This window comes from Anser cygnoides, chromosome 19 (assembly GCF_040182565.1).
Source record: "Anser cygnoides isolate HZ-2024a breed goose chromosome 19, Taihu_goose_T2T_genome, whole genome shotgun sequence".
Lineage (NCBI taxonomy): Eukaryota > Metazoa > Chordata > Aves > Anseriformes > Anatidae > Anser > Anser cygnoides.
Window position 1 is genome coordinate 3,793,074 of NC_089891.1, and position 22,027 is coordinate 3,815,100.

At 43.7% G+C, this 22,027-nt stretch overlaps 1 protein-coding gene across 2 annotated transcripts; it reads left to right on the forward strand.

Moving 5' to 3' along the window:
- The first annotated feature begins 717 nt into the window (after positions 1-717).
- On the forward strand, positions 718-18,292 carry WDR45B (WD repeat domain 45B). 2 transcript variants are annotated; one of them, XM_048075892.2, is made up of 10 exons: positions 719-926; positions 6,507-6,581; positions 9,590-9,691; positions 10,371-10,458; positions 11,005-11,099; positions 12,540-12,730; positions 14,605-14,690; positions 15,578-15,679; positions 16,232-16,353; positions 16,749-18,292. In XM_048075892.2, exons 1-10 carry the CDS (start codon positions 860-862, stop codon positions 16,853-16,855), a joined length of 1,035 nt encoding a protein of 344 aa, XP_047931849.1. In that variant the 5' UTR covers positions 719-859; the 3' UTR covers positions 16,856-18,292. The 2 variants fall into 2 exon arrangements, with proteins under 2 accessions (XP_066836246.1, XP_047931849.1); XM_066980145.1 differs by lacking the exon at positions 6,507-6,581 and having other exon boundaries at positions 718-926.
- Positions 18,293-22,027: the final 3,735 nt, after the last annotated feature.

A 22,027-nucleotide genomic window follows, 5' to 3' on the forward strand; every position in this document is an offset into this window, starting at 1 on the left:
GGTACAAGTGACTTTTTGTGCATGAAGAGGAGGGCACCAGTGGCTCACTGCAGGCCAGCACCTGACACAGCTCCTGGACTCTGGTGAGCCACTAACCTGAACAGCTGTGGTAGCTTCCAGCTGAATGTTGGAGAAAAGTAGGTCACAAATCTGAAATTCGTCATCCAGCCATGGATGTGAAAGGCACAGAGCAAGTACAGAAAGGGAATTAAATGTGCGTGAAGGGCAGACAGTAGCTGCCACTGAGTGGGGGCTTTAGGCTCCTCTCACACCCAGAGCGTTTCAGGTTGGAGGGCAGTGCAGCCCAGCGTCTTGCTCAAACTGAATTCGCTGTACAACTCAGATCAATTTGCTTGGGCTTTGGGTCTTGAAACCTCCAAGAATTTTGCCCCCCCCGTTTGATAGTCATGATGCTCGATTTTTTTGCCCTTTTTTGGGGGGAGGCCCAAGTCACAGATCCCTCTTTTAGCATGCTTTTCTGCATTCCTCCCGTCCTTACTAGTCCAATACTTGGTCAGCCACATACGCGAGCTTTCTGTGAAGTGCTCCCTCCGCCCCCCGCCCCCCACGCTCGGTGCAGCCCCCTCAGAGCCCCCCCAGCTCCCCTCAGAGCGCCGGGCGCGCTCCCGCCTCCCGCCCCCCCGGCGGCGCGCTCCCGCCGCCATTCCGCACGGGCGCGGCTCGATCGCTCGGCGCTCCCCGCCTGGCCCGATCGGGCTCGGCGGCGCGGCCTGGCGGGGCGGAAGCGGCGCCGTCTGCTCGGCCCGGCTCGGCCCGGCTCGGCTCGGCTCGGCCCGGGCGGGGGCCGCCATGGTTTAAAGGGGCCGCGGGGGGAGGAGGAGGGCGGCGGGCCGGAGCCATGAACCTGCTGCCGGCCAACCCGCACGGCAACGGGCTGCTCTACGCCGGCTTCAACCAGGACCACGGTGAGGGGGGGCCGGGAGGGGCCGGGTGAGGCGCTCTGAGGGCGCCGGGGGCTCCGTGAGGGGAGCGGGGCGCTCTGAGGGGGCCGGGGGCGCTCTGAGGGGAGCGGGGCCCTGTGAGGGCCTGGCCCCGGCCGCCGCTGTGCGGGCAGCCCTCGGTTGAATCCTCCCAGCCGTGTGTGAGGGGGGTTCAGTCCTTTCCGTGCTCTGCCGATGCTCAGAGGGCCCGGGGGTGGGCTAGGGGCCGGTGCTGGGCGCCCTGGTGTGCCCCAGCGGCCGGGTGCTGGCCTGGCCCCGCCGCAGGGTGCGTGGCTGCAGCCGGCCTCGCATCTTCCCCAAAAAGTGGGCTTAAGGGGTGTGCTGAAACCGTGCTGCTGGAAGGGTAACTCGCGAAGTGTGGCTTTCTGGGTGTAAACGCTTCGGGTGTAAAATCGAGCTATGACTTTGTGTCTGGCCTGAGCTGTAAAATGTTTTTTTTTTTTTTTTTAATGTTAATTGTACCCGTAGGTGAGCACAGGGTGCTGTCTGCGGACCATCAGAGAGCTGCAGAACTGTGCGCTTAGTTTATTTACTTCTTTGTTAGGGGAGAGAGAGGCCCTGTGCTAGGGAGGGGGTCCCCGTGCCTCGTCTTGCTCTTACAACATAAAAATAGCACTGGTCCTATGAATAAGTGTCCTCTTGTGGAAAAAGGAATGGAAAGTCATCATTTTGTAACACCCCCCTGTCTTACCAAATAGTGCTCTTGCTTAAGACAGTCTTGCAGCCTCTGTCACTGCAGGTGGCAGTTCCCATACCTGTTGCCGATGCTCTCGAAGTGATGTGTTAACAAGACCTACCCAGCGATTCCAAGCTAACATCTCTGCTGATACTTTTGTCGGTAGTATATCAAGCTGTTAATGAAGTGAGCTTCTTGGTAGCTCTGCTCAAGCAACCCTGTTAACTCAGAAACAATAGCATAGTCTGTTCTCGAGCAACTCTGTTTGCACGTGCTTTTGTCTCGCGTTTACAACAGAGATGGAAAAAGACTAGCAAGGACGTGCTTCATTGCAGATCTGTGGGGGTCTGTAATGAATCTGTGGTGTTTGATACCTGGCCTGTGATGGGGTTGGATTGTACAAAAGAACTGTATGAGAAGGTAGGAGTCTCTTCTCCTGTAAAATGCCTTTAGAACATCATTTTACCATGTAAAACTTGTTGCAAAGGCTTCCCTAAATTCTGTAGCAGTTAACACAAATTAAACACTCTTTTGAAAAGTTGAATCCAAAGCAGTTTAAGGAACTTGTCTGTGGTATCTGTGTGCTCTGTGAACTGAGGTGCTTACTCCCAACAGTATTCAAGTCCTGTCCCACATAGCCTGGCCAGCTGCCTGGCTAACAACAACCAAAAAGAAGTGAACAGAAAACAAGTTTGGTTTTCATTTGCAAGCCCCAGCAGCTCTTCGTGCTTGTGGTGGTGACTTGTGGTGGTGACTTGTGGACTGTAGGTAGCACGCGAAATCTGTGTTAGTTTAGGGCCTTTTTCCAAGTGTTCTGGAAGGGCAAGTCTTCGGCTGCTCAAAGGCAAGTTGATAAGAGGAAAAGCTCACTTCTTCCATGTTGCTTCTCCCAAAAATAGAAATATGAGTCACTTGAGTGCTGAAGCTTAGTAGTGTGGGTGTCTGCATATATTGTCACAATAACCTAATTTCTTAGTAATTTAAGACGAGCCAATCCCATAACGATAGGAGGATGGGAGGAATGATCTAATAAGGCTCTTCCAGTCTTAACTTCCGTGGCTGACGAGTGATAAAGCTAACGTCCGCAGTTTTTCTGAGGCATACTTCCTTTGCTCTGTTTTGAGCAATCCTGTGTCTTCATACTGGGGACCCTTCCCATCTTTTTGTTTTTAAATTTAGAAGCAGGCAAAACGGCCTGTGTTGCAAGGTGTTCTCTGGTGTTTGAAAACAGAATGCTCTAAAGTTCTTAATTTCACTTTTCTAATGCTTTCAGAGGAACGTTAAAGCACTTGACAGAAATGAATAGAGAAACCGCGATAATAAGTTCCATACCAGAAAGTATACCTGTCAGTTACTGACAGGTTTCTCCTTTGTCGCTGCTGTAGTCTAAAGCTAGTCTGAGAGCTGAGGCCTGGACTTGTTCTGGTGTAGAAACACTTGGCTTATTCATTTGAGCTCATGTAGTGAACTGAAATGCTCAGCTATAGGACCCCACAAGTTAGGATGTGAGTAGGTTTCTGGGCTTTCTTTTATGGCTTTAGACAAAACTTTCTGTTGCAAGGAAAATGAATGTGCTAGGAACTGCTTCTGCCATACTAATGTCCCCAGGCTTCATTATGGTGGTTTATGGATCTTAGGCCCTACAGCCTGCAGGTCTCTCTGTCAGCTTTTGGCATCTTCTAGCTTAGTCGTGAATTTAACCTGTTCTTTTTCTTTGTTTTTAGAAGAGCAGACAAAAGCCTCCATGGCCTCACAGGGACTGTTGGCAAGTAATACTTTACTGCAGGAACAGGCACAGCTGCAGGTTAGGGTAATAATTCTGGGGAAGTTCAGTTTTACCTTGCATCTGAATCAAAACTTTTAAAAGTGTCCGAGTTGTCTTCTCTGTCAGTGGCTCTCTGACAGCATGCCTGTCCCTTCTCAAAAATGAGATGCGGGCTTCCTGCCGAGGGAAGCATAGCTATTATTGCAACAATTCCCACACTCGGCTTCTGGCAGCCCCTTCCCAGTTACACATACAGCTTACAAGTCACGACGGTACAGGTGAACTGGTGGACTTGTAATCCCACTGATAAATACTGGGATCAGGGAGGAAACACTGGATTCCAAAACTGGTTCCATAACCTGGAATCGAAATGTGCAGTCATCTTTATGTTTTTTTCCCCTCCTCTGGCTTAGAGATTGCCATGACTAAGAACTTTGTGAATCTGTCAATAGCAATCAACTGTATGTGGAATGTCAACATTGACCCCATTCCCTCTTTAATTATTTTTTGTTGTGTTGTCGCCAGTTAAAAATGGAGATATTCCCAAGAAATGAAAAGCAGCTGATGTCTTTGTCACAAGGTTAGCCCTGCAGAAAAGCTGTAGCAGTGCTACAGGAAATGTTACGTCTGCATTTTATTGCATTAGGCGTGTTCTGTTTGGGTCTGTTATAAGCTTCGGGTATTAACACAAGGAAAACTTCTGTGTGCTTTTAGTATAGGACAGTTTCACCATCCTTCTTCCGCTCTCCTGGAAATATGATATGCTGATTTAAAACTGTCACTGGAGAAATAATTATATGGATACATACTGCAGGTACCAGAAGCAGATTAGTTCTCATCCTGTACAGTATTACTTCCTGTAGCGAGAAATGTTTCCATTATCATTTCTCTTCTAGTTATCCCAGTAAAGTATACTGAAAGAGGTGGCAGCTTGTTAGTGCTGTTGTTTCCACGCAGGGAGCTGTTACGTGTTCAGCTGTCGGAGCAAGCTAAAGAGTGATGCACCAGGAAGGGAGAAGGGGAATTAATTTAGTTTACTTAAAAATATCTACTTTAATATGTTTATTAATCTTTCTGTAATTATTATGTTTTCCTGTATGTGTGTGTTTGATTTGTTTTCATTTCCTGTGCATTTACGTTGGTAAAGAAGGACTTTTCACACTTAATTCATTACAGCAGTTTGGACAGGGTAAAGTGCCTGTGAGTCTTTTGGGCTTGGGGGTTTGTGGTTTTTGTTTCATTTGTTTGAGGGTATGTTTTGGGTTTGTTTTTCCTGTTCATTGACTATTGTGTTGTTAGAAGAGATTAGGATATTGTGCCTGTGACTCTGCTTTTAATGATGATATATAAAAAGGGTTTTTCCCTTTCTACATTGAGGCTTGCAGAGATGGATCTTAGAGGAGTTTTTGCTTTGTATGTATGAGCTCAGTGAACAGGAACCCTAAGGATGCTTCCAAGCTTACACCCACACACTTGTGAGATACTGGTCTGTACAGTAGAGCACGTATGTAATGCTTTTTCTGTTGTTGTTTGGTTTGCTCTTTAAGTACTGTTTGGAGTGAAACTCCTGAAGTATTAAGAAAGAACCTCAAACTGGCATTTTTGGTCATCTTCCCCCCCTTCCCCCTGAAGCTGTGGGGGTTTTAAGTTAGTGCTGTTGTCAGGATCAAGTTTGTTACGTGTTCCTGTATTATGTGAGAACACTGATTTTTTTTTTTTAATTATTATTATTTTATTATTCTTTGTGTTGTGGCTTTCCCATATAACAGCTACTGCTGTGATGGCCAATCTGTGTAGAAAAAGGTGTTATCAATCGTATTGTTTCTTCTGACATCTTAAACTGTATCAAGACATGAGCGGCAGAAGAGGTAGTGAATGATGCTTGCTTGCCCTTCAGTGAGCACACGCGCCTTGTCCTTTGTTGACCTTACGTGCAGATATGGTTTGCCCACAACACAGCCAGGCCTGCTACCATCTTGTCTGGCCACTTGTGACCCTTCTGAGTCCCTGTGGCAGCCTCTGAGGCATGGCCCCGCAGCAATGCGGTGTGAGGAAGGCTCTGGGCACGTGGATCCGAGCAGGTGGTGTGGGCACCGTGGGCAGGCTGCGCCTGAGGGCCTCCTTCCCCTCCGGGGGCCTTTCGACACATCTCCCCGGTTTTCAGTTGGGGGTTAAACCATTGCAGCCATCGCGATGCGTGAGAATGAGGCCGGGCTCCGCTGACTCTCTTCCAGTACCTTGAAGACTGTAACAGAATTTTTGATGCAGTGTATATAAATTGCATAGCAACTAATGTTCTGTCAGTCTGTCACGGTGATGCTTGCTGCTGCTTAATGACTTGTAATTGCTCCAACTTCACACTGGCACTTCTTTATGTTAGTAACTGCGTTCACCCACTAGCGGATAAAGCAGCAGGATGCGATGCTGGTAGTTTGGATTCTGCTAAAAAGGCATGTTTGTGCTTCTGTATGCAAGTGTAGGTAAAATTTTACTGTTCAATTTTTATTTTTTTTTTTTTTTTACTTTTCCAGTTCTAAAATTTAACTTTTCCAATTCTTTTCCTGGTTTAGACTTAAGCTCTTGTCATGTCATTATTGGCATCTGACACTCCTGGGCTCTCCTTGGAGCTTCCTTAAAAAACTACACTTGATAAGCTCTCTTCTGCAGAAACACAAACAATGGATCGTGCTTGATATCTTGTAATCACGGGGTAAATTCTGACCTAGTAAGAAAGGAGGGGTTTTGCTTCATAACAACTGGGGGACCATAACTGTTAAGAGGCAGGTTTCCTTCCCTTGGCACTGCATGTAGGACACAGATGGGTTGTGAATCGCTCCCCTTTCCTTCCATTGTTTCCTCACCTGTCAAAAAAGAATACCAAGAACTTTCCACTTTCAATAGAAACCACCACAGAGGACAACTTCTCTGAATGCTTTTCACGTGCAAACGCTAACAAAGCTGGCAAGTGGTCGTGGGCCTACTTTTAACCCTGCAGTTATTGAGTAATGCTCTCCTAACCTTCTGGTTCTGGCATAGATCTTCAGCGGACCTCACGATGACTATATGTGTGTGTATATATCTGTGTATGTGCTTTTTACTACAGGATGCTTTGCATGTGGAATGGAAAATGGATTCCGAGTTTATAATGCAGATCCACTCAAAGAAAAAGAGAAACAAGGTAAAAATGCTTAATTCTTCTACCATGCTAGTTCTGTGTTGGAAGCTCAGCCTCCTGAGCTTTTTTTTCTTTCCCCCCCCCGTAAGATTCTTGCCTAGCTCTTGCTTTTACATCACTGGAAGGCTTAGAATCAAACCTCAGGAAGGAAATCCAGGTTGGTCTCAGAGGGACTCTCACTTATGCCACTGCCTTGTCAGATGTTCATATGCTATTAATTTGCATAAAGCTGGCTGCTGATGAAGTTCTCACCTTTCTTGCTGCAGCTGAACTGCAGTAGCTGTTGCTGATGTTTGTTGTCCTGGGTAGGAGATAAGTTGTCTGGCTGCTCACGACTGGGATAAGAGTTGCTTGCTGCAGCAATATTGTGTGTCACCAAGAGAACTCGTTCTGTTCTTGTGCAGTGGGTGATCTAGCACAACTATAAAACTACTGCCTTTTTACCGGAGATCTGAGCGTAACACTTTGTACTTGCTTAGACTACTGCTCGCAAGAGCACTGAATTCAGACCTCTAATGCTCTATACTACGCATTCTCTATATTTCTAAAAAATCTAGGCTGATCTCAATGTGGTAAAGCACCTATTGTGTCTTAACAGAAAAGACTAGGTGAGCTGTGTTAACAGGTAATGGAGCTCTCACCAGAAAGCAAATGTAATTGAGTCAAAATAAGGGAAAATGAAATCCAGCAGTGTGATCCTAGCCTGAAGTGTAGGAGGAAAACTGACATGCTAAACAGGTTTCCCAGTGCTTTCAGTCTGTGGTGATAAACTAGAAAGGAGATTTAGACAAGGGAAAATGTACTTTAAATAGCACTGTAATTCCTGTGAAACCACTGTTCACGTGGCCAAAGCTGACGAGCCATTTTCTGTTTTTAACAGTAAATTATTCTGTGAGCATCGTGTCTTGGAGCTGTCATCTGTGGTAGCGTGCTAAAAGAATCAGAAGTCAGGTTGAAGTCCCGTTGAGTTCATTGCCAAAACTCTCCCTGATGGTAGCTCTGAACATTTTTCAAGGACTCTAGAAAACTGTTGTGACTCATTTCTTATGAGTCGGATTCCCTTTCACACTTTGTTCTGTGTATTTCCACATCCTGCATAGTCTGACCTCTCGGTATCAATCTTGTTCACCGCTCAGGTATGTTTAACCCTATGAGTCAGCAGAGCAGAGAGTCCCAGGTGGAACTCGTCTACTTGTTTGATATCTGTACCTCAGCACGAAACCGAGTCGTAATTCTTGCAACCTGGCTTGTGTCCCTTATGGATTTCCATAAAGTCGCTCGTCTAAGCGTCACCAGTCAGAGCTGTAAATCTAATGAATAAAGTGTCTATTCTAGCATAGGTTCACCTTATCACATGTTCTTAAAGTCTCAAGTTATCATACTTAAGAGTATTTTCAGACTTCCAGGGATAGTACTTCGTAACAGCATGTACTGTTAGGCTTTTAGTGCTTTAATGGAGTTAAGAGGAGGATCTGGTGGAGACGGGGGTAGTGGTCACATACATCTGTTCAGGACGGAAATTCAGTAGTCAAAAGTCATGTTGAAGAAACCACGACTTGTACAAAATCCAAGACTTAACTGCTCCAACATGAGTATCTTTCCAGGCATCTATTTCCAGCATTGTATGGCCAAGCCCTAACATCCAGATGTGCTGTAGTGCCTCTTGATGTCGGAATCTCCCTTCCTCCTATCCTTCATGCGTATGTCTAAATCTTTCCATTGTAGTATCTCCTCCCACATCCTCTTTTTTTCTTTCTCCCATCCATGTTTCTGACAGTAGGTCTTTCTTGATTCCTTCTGAAATTTCGACTTTCCCTCTAGCTTTGAAGTAGACTCCTAGTTTCATCCGTCTTTCTTAGTGGAGCCTGTCCCTGTGTGGAGGTGTTTGACAGTCTGTTAAAGGAAGAGGTTTGGTTTTTGACTCGGATCATCTGAAGGCCACAGTTATGGCCTCTCTTCCTGATAGTTCAGTTCCCCCTTCCCCTGTGGAATGCCAAGGTTCCCTCTAAGCTACGTAAACAAAACCAAGACCCTGCTCAAATGTCATCAGATAGAAAAATTCTTTTATTATGAAATCCCCTGGTTGATGCTTTATTCTTCCATGGGCATGGTGCCTTATTCTGCTTCCTCTGCAGATAAGGTTAAGAAGAAAAAAAGAATTTCCTAGCACTGTAATTAAGAAACTGACTGTACCAGCTGATCTGATTTGCTTTCATTACATTTCCTGCATCGTGTAAAACTTGAACAGAGGCTCACTGGAGCTGGACCATACTTTACTGTTCTAGCAGCTATGGGATGTTCCAGAGAACAGAATTAGAGATTCTGGTTCACTTACTACATGTATGTATATTTTTTGTCTTGTTTCCTCAAATCCACCAAGACTATAAAGACAAAGCCCCTTGCAAAAAAAAAAAACGTTCATGGCCTTGTTGGTCGTAGTGTTGGCCTTATTTTAAATGCACAGCTTTAGCATAAGAGAGCAACACCAGACTTGAAGAGTGCATGAGGGGAATTAGTTGGGGAAGGAACTTCAATGAATTAATCAGCGTTTCTAAATGTTTTTACAAAGCCACTGTATAATAGAAATGATTAAGCTACCATGATATTGCTTGACCTACTCTCACAGAATGTTTCTATAGTGTTTTAAAACGCTGCTGTGTTGTTTGCTCTATATTATGAAATGAGGCTTGTCCCAACTGTCTGACCACGGCAGTAGTGATCTTTGCTGTGAGGAATAAAACAACTTTACTGAAAATCCTAATCTTAAATAAAACAAAAACCTTTAGTTATGTGGTGTTAGGGCAACAAAGATATCTCATGTCTGTCACCTCCACTCTTGGAGGATTCTGTATGGTGGTTTTCGTTGTTTTTAAGTTAGTTGGGAGAAGAAGTCTTTTTGGGTGTCTGAGCAGCATGCTAGATAATGCAAACTTCTGTTGTAACTTCAGTAAAAATTAGAAGGCATTTTAACAGGTTGTGACGCTCTTAAATAAAATACGTTTATCTTCCAGAATTTCTAGAAGGCGGCGTTGGCCATGTCGAAATGCTATTTCGTTGCAACTATTTAGCACTAGTAGGTGGAGGAAAAAAGCCGAAGTACCCACCTAACAAAGGTACTGTCTTGAGTCTCCAGGAATTGTCTGTAAATGTGTGCCTTGCTAGGCTGTGTGGAACTGTCAAAAGAACTCCCAAATCCCAGCCTTGAGCTGGGGTCCAGTATTCTGAGGGTTGGGTGGGAAGGGAGGCTGCAGCAGGTCTAGGTAGGTGTGGTGAAATTTGTTGTATTATGCTGCTGCAGTGTTAAGAAGCAGGGATCTGCAATGACTGCTCTCTGAGAGCAGAGCCCTCTGTGCTTCTGTTAACTTTGCGAAGGGCGTCCTGTGGCTCAGCAGCCTGAGGGGGGAAGGGGGCCCTGGCCGGCAGGCTTATTAGGAAAACATTACATTTTATTCTGAGGGTTGTCAGTGAAATAAAGAAACAGTCGTCGTCGTCGTCGTGTACCCCCCCCCCAAAAAAAAAAAAAAAGAAAAAATAAAAGAAAAAATCGTTCATCTTTAGAAAAAGATATTTTTATTATCAGCTTTTGAATTTAGTTTACCAGCTCCTACCTGCAGGAGCCATGGGTTGGTATGCAGTCGCTAAATACCTTATGGCTAGCAGCACACCAGGCTGTAACTGCTTAGCTATTGGATGCACCTCCTAGTCTTCTCAGAAACTAGAAGTTGTTGTAATGCAGACACTGGATCTTCAGATATGCCTTGGTGAACTAATGCAGTCTGTGCACTGTTCCAGTAATGATCTGGGATGATCTGAAGAAGAAGACTGTCATTGAGATAGAATTTTCTACAGAAGTCAAAGCAGTTAAGCTGCGAAGAGACAGGTAGGTGCAACACACTTGTTCCAAATGCACAGATTGGCCTTGTGCACTCATTTCTGACTGTATATAGAAATGGATTTTGGTTAACTCTTAGCTCTAACTGCTGATGCTTATCTAAAACAGGCTTTCAGGGGCAAGCGTTGTGTGTTAACAGATCACAACTCAAGTATCTGAAACCTTGATGAAAAGCCTGTAGGACTTTTCAGCCCCCTAATAAAGGGAAACATTCTTGAGTGGCTACTGCTGACAGTGGTTTTTTTTTTTTTTTCTATGTATGGAGTGTGAAGGGAATTCAAGTGAATCTCTAGAGCAAGAGCTGTTATTAGGAGCTGGAGTTTTGTGTAAGTGTGGGTGGGGGGTTTCTGCTGCCATAGCTTTAGATAAAAGTGCTTTGCAGGCTTGTAGCTGTGTTCTTTGCAAGTCTGTAGAGTGGGAGGAAATAATATAGCCATTAAATCTTGAAAGCCTTTGCAGACCTGAGTTAATATACAGATCCCTCTTTTAACCCTTAACCCCCAGCAAGTCATAGGAATTTCTTGTCTCTTTCAGAATTGTGGTAGTCTTGGACTCCATGATTAAAGTTTTCACGTTCACACACAATCCCCACCAGTTGCACGTCTTCGAAACCTGCTACAACCCTAAAGGTTAGTGGTGTGTACGGGCTGGGGGATGGAAGCAATTTTGTTCTGTTCTTTTAATGCTATTTATGTTTAGATGCCTGAATCTGTTTCACTTAGTAAGTCATTAAACAGTTTACTTGCAACATTACAGCTATGCCCTTTGGAGATGTTTTTGTTTTTATCAAATGGTTATTAAAATATATTCATGCTTGGCACAGAAAGGCTTTTTCATGTGCTCCTATTACGTTACAGGTTTGATTTGTGGAGGAGCTGTGTGCTTTCTTAGGTAAAGAATCTGTAAATGTAATGTGTTTTGAGCCAAAAGCTTAATTGTCAACACAAACTATTAAAGTGCATCATGCCTCTTTTCTAATCAAGTTAGAGCTGTCTAGAGAGTTACTCTCTACAGTGTCAAGAAGAGGCTAATTAGCAAGGAATGACCTCTCCATTGTTGAAACGAGCTGAATCTGAAATGTCAGGCAGTATCCCGAACCGAGCAGAGTATTAGTGCCCCAGGCTAAATACCGTCTAGTGCAGTGCTGTCAGCTCTAGGCTCTGAGTATGTGTGGCTGGGAGAGGGCTCAGGTTTGACCCTGAGGAATAGGTTCTTTGCAGTGGCATTACTTATAGAAAAGGGGAGGTGCTTTTAGGAAGAAGAGCCTTGAGAATAAGGAGATGCGCACGCTCCTGGGTCAGCTGCACACTTAGGACAAGCTGTGTAAGTGAAGGGCTAATCCTGGAGGGGTTTAATAGTGGCTGTGATTCTCTGCCTCCAGGCACGGCTGTGTGCAGCTGTGATGGTTGTCAGGGTCCCGAAGCACAGGGCCTGCAAGGGAGGCTCTTGGGGCTGGGCCTGTTTAGTCTTGCAGAAAGGAAACTGAAGGGCTTATCTGCAGCTGGTGGCCTACACCTACTTGAAGGACAGTTACAGAAAGGATGGAGCTAAACTCTTCTTGAAAGTGCCGGACACAATAACAAGGGGTACTGGCCATGCTTTGTATCTTGGGAGGATCAGCTTGGACATAAGGACAATGTCCTCTCTGCTAGGAGCTCAGGAACCCCCATCTTCTGAGGTTTTCAAGCCTGCTAGAAGCAAACCTGGAATTTCTCGTTGCATTCAAGGCAGTACAATGTAAATGCTGAGTTGGCCCACTGATTTGCAAGCTGTTAGGCATAAGGTGGAAGATAAAGTAGCATGTTGGTTCTTGTAATACCCACCCATCGCTCTGCTAGCTGTGGACTGAGTGGGCAAAAATGTATTTGGTATCACCAGGATCCTGGGAATACTCTGCTCTTATGGATGGCTCACGTTTTGGGATACTGCAGTAGCCATTAAAATTAACTTCTTATTTGTTACATGCATGTTTGTTTATTTTTAAATTACTGGTCTTAGAAGCTTGTTTGAAAAATTTATTAGGTTACGGAAACTACACAGTTACTTTCCTTTTCCTTTTTTTCTTTTAGGTCTCTGTGTCCTTTGTCCAAATAGTAATAATTCTCTCCTTGCATTTCCTGGAACACATACCGGGCACGTGCAGATAGTGGATCTGGCTAATACAGAGAAGCCTCCTGTAGACATACCAGCTCATGAAGGAGTCTTGAGCTGTATAGCTTTAAACCTGCAGGGAACAAGAATTGCAACAGCATCAGAAAAAGTAAGAATATCCTCTTACCTCTGACTTACTATGCATTCTAGTGTAGTAACTCCTCCTAAAATAGGAAGTCACATCCTTTCATAGGAAAGGCATAGGAGTAACTAACTGGACAATTTGTCTTTTGAAATATGCATTCTCAGTTTTTTTATCATCCTTACTGCCTCTTCAGGATACCCAAACAGCAATCCCAATGCAGTGCTTGAGGTAGCATTTCTATTCTAGCTGACTGTAGCTGTGACTTTTCAGGAGCACTTGAACAAGATTTGGCCCAAGCAGTTCATGTATTTCATGTTTTCTTCAAAAAATACTATTTAGCTTTTAGTTTTTCTTTCTTCTTTAAGAAAAAAAAAGTTTATCTGCAGTCTTTCACCTTTGTTAATTTCTGTTTAACTTTAAAACCACTGTTAAAGAAATACTTGCAAATAGGACTGTCATACTGGAGGACTTCAGTTCTGCTATGGCATAACTGTTTTCCTAATACGCTCGCTGCAGGTGTTTTCATACAGTGTGTAACAATAAAAAGGTTCTTGGAATATTGATCACACTTTGTGTGGTCTTGAGTTTCATAGGACTACAGAATGCAATACACTGAAAAATACCCTTAAGTTTCTTTGCAAAGCAAGTCATAGACCTGCCTTCCCCTTAGGAACTGGAGTGGAATCTGCTAGTGAGCTTCATCTCCCAAAGGCTGGCTCCAAAGTGTCCGAATGAATGTAAAGTAAATGGGCATGAGGAGAGCTGAGTACTTGCTACCTTCTTCTACTCAATTAAAATGAGTTTTGAAAGGATGAGCTAAATTAATCCAAGCAGTTTGTTTAGATTAGGTTCTACTACAGAGCCAATAGCTCAAGAAGCTTAAAGTAAAAGCAGCCATAGTCTCTCTTAACTAGGCAGAGCTACTCTAAGTCCTCTAAACAAAGCTCTTAAGCTGCAAACACCATTGCTAAATAGAATCACGATCTACTGGATAATGCTAGGAGAACTCTTTTTGTATAGAGTAAGTTCAAACAGCATTTGCAGACTGAGAGAAGTATATAGGCAGAACGCCGCATTTGAACACACCGTGAACAAACATCTCAAGTTCACATCTTAAACTGAGGAAAGCATCAACTTAATTTTTCTCTGTTGGGTGATGTTATTTACTGATGTGAGATTGGTAAGAGGCATTTGTTAACCAGGTGTGTAATGTGAATTGCAGCTGACAATATGTATGTGCTCTTCACCAGATGAAAGCACTACTAAATTGTTGGCTGCTTTGAGATACACTAATTTGTTAATGTCTCTGCTGTCAAGTGTAGTTTACTCTCTGATTGAAGTACAGTTTTCTAATGCAGTCTTCTATCTGTAACCTGACTTGTCTATGAGGTCTCTTAGATTTGGATTAACACAGATAATGAGCATGTAGTAAGTAGGTAAATAATTATTCTAGGTAAATTCTAATTGTAAGGTAAGACCAAAACTACCTGATTATATTCAAGTGGGGAAAAAAATCAGTAATCAAAATAGTACAGAATATGGGGAACAGGCAATAAATGATTTGCAGAACCTGGGCAGGAGAAGCTATCCCCATGTCTACTCTTAATACTTGCGAACTAATGCTGGGGCTGCACTAGTACTTTAGAATATAACTTGGAAAAAACTTACTGAGCAGTTACTAAGATTGTATACCAAAGCATTATAACACTGCACTGGGGGGAGGGGGAGAGAATGAATATTCTTCCCCAAAACTAACTTTAAGAGGTTCTTCCAAATCTACTGAGATGAAAAACCCAACTGTCTGTTTGGGGGCATGCTGGAATGTATTCACAGATGTAAAGATAGCTGCCCAAGTAGTCTTCTGTATTTCCTAATATAATGCTTGATTCCTTCTCAAGGGGACCCTCATAAGAATATTTGATACTTCATCAGGGCATTTAATCCAGGAGCTACGAAGAGGATCACAGGCAGCCAATATATACTGGTACGTTTAAGTGCTTATGCTTTGTGTCTGTGCGGGTAGTGTGGTGCTGAAGCAGCCTGGTAGGTGGCACCTGAGTCTCTCTGAGAAAGCAGAGAGCTGCAGTGCCACAGGCACAAAGCAGGACTCAGGCAGTCAGAGGGGCCAGTGCTGCACCAGGCATTGGGCTGTGCTTCTTCCTCTTGGCCCAGTGCTAGAAGAGCTGTAGCTGGCAGCTGTGTGAACATAGGCAGGATTACAGGGCATGGGAGGAAACACGTGCTCTGACAGGTTCATTTCTCTGCATTGAGTGCACTGCAGCTGGGTGGATACTTGACACCAGCATACAGAGAATGCAGTGCTGCAGTGTAATGCTTCCCACAGAGACTAGGCTGAGGTACCTGGGGGTGAGTCTAACATTTATTATAACTCAGTGCTGCTCTGCCTCAGGCTCTTGTATGCAAAAGTTTGACTCAATCCCCTGCTTGATGCACTCCCCGGGGAGGTGGGTAACTTGCGTTCTTCCACTGAACCCTGGTTATCGGGGTAGGAATGTTACACACTTTACCTAACGCCTACCTGCCTGCTCCTTAGAGCGGAGCCCTTGCCTTCTTTCAGCAGAGGTGGCAGCACAGACCCTGCCAGTAGTGTCTGTTCCAGGGCAGTCTGCTGCTTGGCTGCTGCTGACAAACCTGGTCTTCCATGTTCTGATGGGTGCTCACCACCAAAAGGGGTGTTCATTCCTGTCAGCAAAGCTGCTGTGAATGGGAGAAGTCCCATCTCTTTCCTGAGAGAAGCAATTACCACCTCACCTGGCAGGCTGGCAGCTGCTGCAGGCAACCCCAGAACGGGGAATTGTACACACAGGAAACCGGGGAGTGGCTTCCAGTAACCGTCCTTATTCTCCACAGCATTAACTTCAATCAGGATGCTTCCCTAATCTGCGTATCCAGTGACCACGGCACAGTACATATTTTTGCTGCAGAAGACCCCAAAAGAAATAAGCAGTCAAGGTATAGATTGAGCTGTTCTGAGGCCTGTTTGGGGGGGATTGGTTGGCCTTCAGTAGGGTTTAAGGCGTTGGCAGTAGCAGCAGCTAATACCTGCACTCCTTGAGCTGCTAACAGTAATCTGTTGTGCTGCTTGCACGAAGTTGCAAATTTAGGACTGTTTAGCAACTGCCCTGCTTCCGCTGTCCCTTATGGAGTTGTAGAATTCTTCCAGTAGAAGGTTGCGGGTTGTTTGTTTTCTAGTGAGGTGTTTAGTCTCTGCATTAACATACTTCTCTAGTAACTTTTACAATTTCTACTAAAAAAAACACTCTACTAAAATCAATCCTTTTGGCAGTTTCTGCAGTCACTTAAACATGTAAAGTAACAAAAAGATAGTTATAGGGTCACCCTTCCATGGAAGCAGGCCTGTTCATATTGCCTGATACTTAACTGAAGAAAACAAGAAGGTGGTGTAAGAGCAGTTAGTGGGACCCTGACTTGTGCAAACATGCTAGCAGTTCTAAATTGACTCTAATCAACACCTTACCAAATTGTTACTTTTTTTTCTTTCAGTTTGGCCTCAGCCAGCTTTCTCCCCAAATACTTCAGTTCCAAATGGAGTTTTTCCAAATTTCAGGTTCCCTCAGGCTCTCCATGCATTTGTGCCTTTGGAACAGAGCCAAATGCTGTCTTAGGTGAGTAACAGCAGCTCCCTGAGGGTCTGGCTGGAGAACCAGCCACTGAGCCACACTCGCTTTGAGCTGCGAGGAGCACTCAGGTGAGGCAGTGCTGCATGCCTGTGTCAGCTGTGACCAGGAGCCATCGCTGCCCAATGCTGCACCAGGGTAAGCTGTCTGGGCACAGGCTGGATGTAATGGAGTGAGGCTGGGTGCAGTGCTAAGCTACCTGGCAGACTCTAGGCTAGCTGACACACACCGCATGAGATACACCAAATCTCAGGCTCTTCAGGTGCCTCCAGAACACCTCTGTGTCTTCTGTTGGCTTGAAAGGCCAGCTTAAACTATAGCTAAGGTAAGAGAACAGTGCTGCTTGAACAGCTGAACTGAAAGTGACTTTGTTTTTGTTTCAGCAATATGTGCAGATGGCAGCTACTACAAGTTCTTATTCAACCAAAAAGGGGAATGCTCAAGGGATGTCTATGCTCAGTTTCTAGAAATGACTGATGACAAGCTTTGACTGAATCGAGGGAGTGCACAGGTCAAAGTATTGCCTTGGCTATTCTGCATCTTTGGAAGGACAGTATATGAATGTCCAATACTGATCGAAACGTTTAGCAGACCTCACTGAGAAGCCTGGCCCCACATGATCAGAACAAGCTCTGAAGTAGGGGACTACATATGTTTATTCTCATTTTTGCAAGCATTCATCATTAAAATCTCTTCGGGTTACTGTCATCAACTCAAGTTTTCAAGATGTGGCTTTCAACAAGCTTGTGCCTATTGGGTTTCTCTTCAATCTAAACTGTGAAACGACTTCAGATAAAACACGAGTGCCTGCCAACTAAGAGATCCGCAGGGGGCTGTACAAATGTCAGGCCTAGCCTTAGAAAAAGGGATGTGAAACCAGAAGATTTCAGGCATTGCTGGAAGTGGGGAAATACTCAAATAGCATACTCAAATAAAACTCTACCAGCCTTGTTCAGACCAGGAGTACTGCCTTTCCCCTCTCTCCCCAACACATCTTAGCCTAGCAGGGAAGAGAGGACAAGTGTGGAGCCACAGAGGACTGTAGCCTGATCCCTGCTTGGTGGGTGGAGGTAGTCCTGCAGCTATACACTACTGTTGGTGTAGTAACCACACCACTGTTGGTTAAGTTGAATGGTCAGCACTAATTGTCTGTACGTAGTAGCTGATGGCACGTTTGGGCAGTTGCTGACCCAGCTGACCTCGTCTTGGTGTGTGAAGCAAGTACCCAGGCCACAGGCACGTGGCACTCCTGCAGCTGTAGAGGCAAGTCCTCCTGTAAGGAAAGCAGCCATTCCAGGTTTAAAAAAAAAAACACTGCTGGTACTGGTGTCACAGTTGTACTGACTGCTTCTAAAATTCCTGTGCTTCAACTGGAAGAGTGGACAGGCCACTTATACATCCAGCACAATACATGAATGAGGTGGCACGAAGTATACTTCTCTGCAATGGCTTTAAATGTGCAAACTTTTTTTTCTTTGAGATGTTGCATACTAAATAATGTTTGCCTAAAGACAGTTAGGTTAGACTAAACCAATTGCAAATTCTTTCCCCCAAATTGTTACGCAGCAATTAATATTTACTGCTGAACTAAGGCATAAGATACTAAACTAGAAACTGAAATAGACACAAGCTCTCGATTAATAGCACTAAATATCTGGGGGGAGGGAAGTCTTGCTCTTCTGAAATTTTATTTCACAGATGCTTCGAATCTGACATCCCAGTTCACTTTAAGACTGTTTAGCTGCAAACTCTCTAAATTTGTCAAGTTTCTTTTAGTATCATGTAACATACTGAGGACTAACTTCTACGCAGATTTTGATGTCAAGGTTGCATGTTGCTTTTATGTGTATTTAATCACAGAAATTGTTTTGCACACTTATTTGTAATATGTTATTTCTTTTAAATAAAAGTGACTAATTTTGCTGTATTCACTTATGATCACCCATGAAGTTCCTATTGCCACAGGTTTGGGAGAATATTCAACTGAGTAAATGGCAGTGGCCATTGAAAGACAAAGTGATTCATGCTGCCTGGGACATGTTAACGTAGGGCATCAAGTACACAGTGGTGTTTATACCAAAAGAAGACCAGCTCAGACCCAGTCCGACTTCCAGTGGAAACCAGTATTTGTTTGTGTATCCTGCTCATCTATCACCCTTTACCACACCATTCACACCAGCTGTGCTGAAGCTTACCTTCTAACTGCTGTGGTAGCAGAATGCACAAACTGCACTCTCCTCAGAGAAGTGAGTGTGCAGGAAGGTATTAGAAACTATTCTTTAAGGATGATTTAAATCCTTTTTCTCTGCAGCAAGAATATCTGGTGCATTTATAAGCTGTTTATGATCCAGTCAGCTGCACCCACTTTAAATAGCAAGGAGACTACTCCAACTAAAACATTAAGCCTTCTGCACACTGCTTTGAAGGTTTTACGTATCTTAATCTGCTCAAGCACCATCCCCTTGTCCATTAAAGCAACCACAGAGGTGACCGGAGAGACTATGAGCATTTCTTGGATGATTAAAGCTCTTCCAAACGTGTAAAACTTCCTCTGAACACCTGTTCTTGTGTGACACCAACTACATTCCCAGATAATACTGCTGTACTAACACTGGAGTCCTGCAGCCTTAATGCGTACATAATCATACTTCATCTCCCGTGGTGCTTTATTTTACTAGTTGCGAATCTTTAGAGTATATTTTACAGGGACTGAAAAATAGATAAAAGAATGTGTCTTCCCACCTGCTGTAGGCTCCGCGTTGCTCTGCCCATACGTCATTACATCACTTTCTGCAGCTGTACAGCTTTATGGAGGTAACTTTAACCAAAATCTGCAGTAAATGCAATACTGGATAAACAGATCTCTACAATCAAATGTAACAGAATTCTAGTTACTTTTTGGTAAATACACGGTACTTTAAGTGTTAGATAGATGACCTATCCAGCACGTTGGTTTATTTATGACACTACATGACTGAAGGGACCAGGTACACCGCAAAGTTCAGTACTAACACTGGCACGAGCATACTCACTTGTGCTGTGATACACAGCAGTAATACTCACCCGTGTTTTGGGCCTTACACAGAGACACAGTCTTCATGGGCAGGTTGTTAAAGATTCAGTTTCTTCAAATGGAGGGGGCGCTTAACTGAAGGTAAGTCTTACAATACCAGAATAAGCAACCAGTCGCATTCTGAGCATAACCATGGCGCTACATGAGGCTGAAGAGTAAAAGGCAGGCAAGGCAAACTGTCAGCAGTCTAGGTTACGTGACAAAAGAGGATTAAATAGATTTAAAAATGACAAATTGTTAGCTTAAGATGAGTATTATAGTCCAGAGGTCCAATGGCATTTATTCCTTTCAGTACAGCTGTCTTAGCTAGGGACATGCGGCTTTGGGAGAGGAGCCCGCTGACTGAGAGGGCAACATGCCAGTGGGGCAGACTGTGTTAATCTGGCAGCCGTGAGGAAGTTGCACATTTTGCATAGTAAGTCTAAAATTATGACTATTCCTGAAAAACGATATACATCTACCACCAGCAGCTATTTAAGTAAATGGATTTTTGTTATTTAAAAGGAACAAAACACCTCCTCTCCCCCTCTTTTCCTATCTCTTTCCATACTGCCTGTGTCACAGTTCTAAATCCTGAAAGGAAAAGTAGATTAGCCACTGCAATGTAAGTGGTAATTCCAGGTATTTGCCAGCAGGCAGCAGGAGCCACAGAGTATTTATTTCCAAGCCTTTAGGTATTCAAATCAAAGCAGAAAGTAGAAGATAAATCAGTAAAGTTAGAAAATGCTGGACACAGGACTATGTATATATAGGCCAAAAGGACTGTGGCAGCCTCTGCTGACCTAAATACAAAGGCTGTCTTGTTTTAGAGTCACACACTATTGAATCCATCTCCTTATTATTAAGCCCTTTGGATGTCCCAGTTTTACTGCCATTTTTTTCCTTCTTCCCCAAAGGTTTTATTTGTTGAAACAAGCCACTGATGGTGATGTTCTCATCTGTAGGAGATCCTGTGGAATTTCACACAAGTCCATTCTTTTTCTCAAAGAAACAGTTTATGCTCTTTCAATTTCAGGTACTCTAATCCATTACGGCTGTCTCGTGGCTCTCCTTTTATTTCTGCCCAACATTTCCAAGACTTTCAAGAAAGTATTGACATGAAAACAAGACCCAGCATTCTTGTAAATCTTTCTAGTACTTTAGGCATTTTCCCACTTCTGATCAGACAAAAATAACGTAACTAAAAAAGAGGATCAGAAACCAAATCAACATTAATGCAAATCCATTCTAGGAAGTACACATCTGTTATTATTTTTTAAATCTACAAATCCATTTACAAATAACTATGGCAATCGGTGTTAAATCTGTAATTTATAGCCAACATTTTTAAGAAGTCAAACTACTAAGTTACTGCAAATCCCTGCCTACGTACCTGATATCAGCCTCAAATGCTAACGCTGGTTCTAGCAGAACAAACTCTTTGATGCATGAAAAAGAAAAAAAATCGAAGTCTGGCTTGAATATTAGTTGGGAAAGAAACAAGTAGAAGCACAAGCAGGAAGAAAGCTTGTTTTCATCTACAGTCCAGAAAGATCAAGAAGAACCTGATAGTTAAAGCAACCCACGCACCTACCAACTTTAGATGCTCTATCAATTATTTTTGTGTCAGATTTTTAAAACAAACTAAACACTTCCCTCTAAAAGTATCAGCACATTTAAGGTAAACAGCTAACCAGATCTAGCTAAAGTCTTAATAAATTAAGGCCTCATTTATGAACTTATTTATGAACTGTAAGATTGTTAGTAAGAATATTAATGCAGTTAAGTGTATAGGAAGGGACCACTCAAGTTAATAGAAGCACTTAATATGGTGTAAATGCTATTATGCATATATACACACATATATATGTATTATATATATATGTGTGTGGGTATATATATATATATATATAAAGTATATATATGTAAAAACTCTAAAACTGCATACTATATAAAATCACGACCTGTATTAATGACTATCAACCACTCAAAATTTACCTTCCGGGGAAAATGAAATCAAGATACAAAACACACCTGAACACAGGTTGTTACCTGACGTTCCACTCCTGGATATAATTATAAAAACTAACAGTTTTAAATGAACCTGTATTATAACCACTGCGAAAGCGAAGGCAAAGTCTTCCCAGTTTTGTCTCCTGCATAGCAATCCACACTGAGAAGCGCTTTATGAAGCAGAAGTGCTTTTGCAGGCATGCTTGGGCTTAGCACAGTCAAGGTATTTACCTAAATCACCACAAGGAAAAACAGTATAGAAAGGTATGCGACCATATGGTACTATGCTGGAATAACCGGGGAGTAGGAGGGAAGGCAAGGCAGCAGTTCAGAATAGAGAGAACACACTGATCAAACAGAATCAGTCTTTCTGATTCAGTCCATCCACAGCCCTCTCACTGTTTGAAGACTCTGTATTGCTTTGCCATGTACCGAGGTACCCCACAGCTCCTGTAACAACGAAGCAGCACGAAGGCAGAACTGAGCATCCAAAGGCAAGAACATGTCACTGCCCAGGGTGCTGAGCTGCCTCCTTCCCAACCTCGAATTTGTCCCTGCTGGGACCTGGGGGCAACGCAACAGGCAGCTGCATCAAAA

Bases quoted from the DNA above. Each gene is read 5' to 3' on its own strand.
- WDR45B (XM_048075892.2), top strand. From the start codon at position 860: ATGAACCTGCTGCCGGCCAACCCGCACGGCAACGGGCTGCTCTACGCC. The intron at 927-6,506 runs GTGAGGGGGGGC...TTTTTACTACAG, and splicing joins CGGCTTCAACCAGGACCACG to GATGCTTTGCATGTGGAATG. The intron at 6,582-9,589 runs GTAAAAATGCTT...TTTATCTTCCAG, and splicing joins CAAAGAAAAAGAGAAACAAG to AATTTCTAGAAGGCGGCGTT.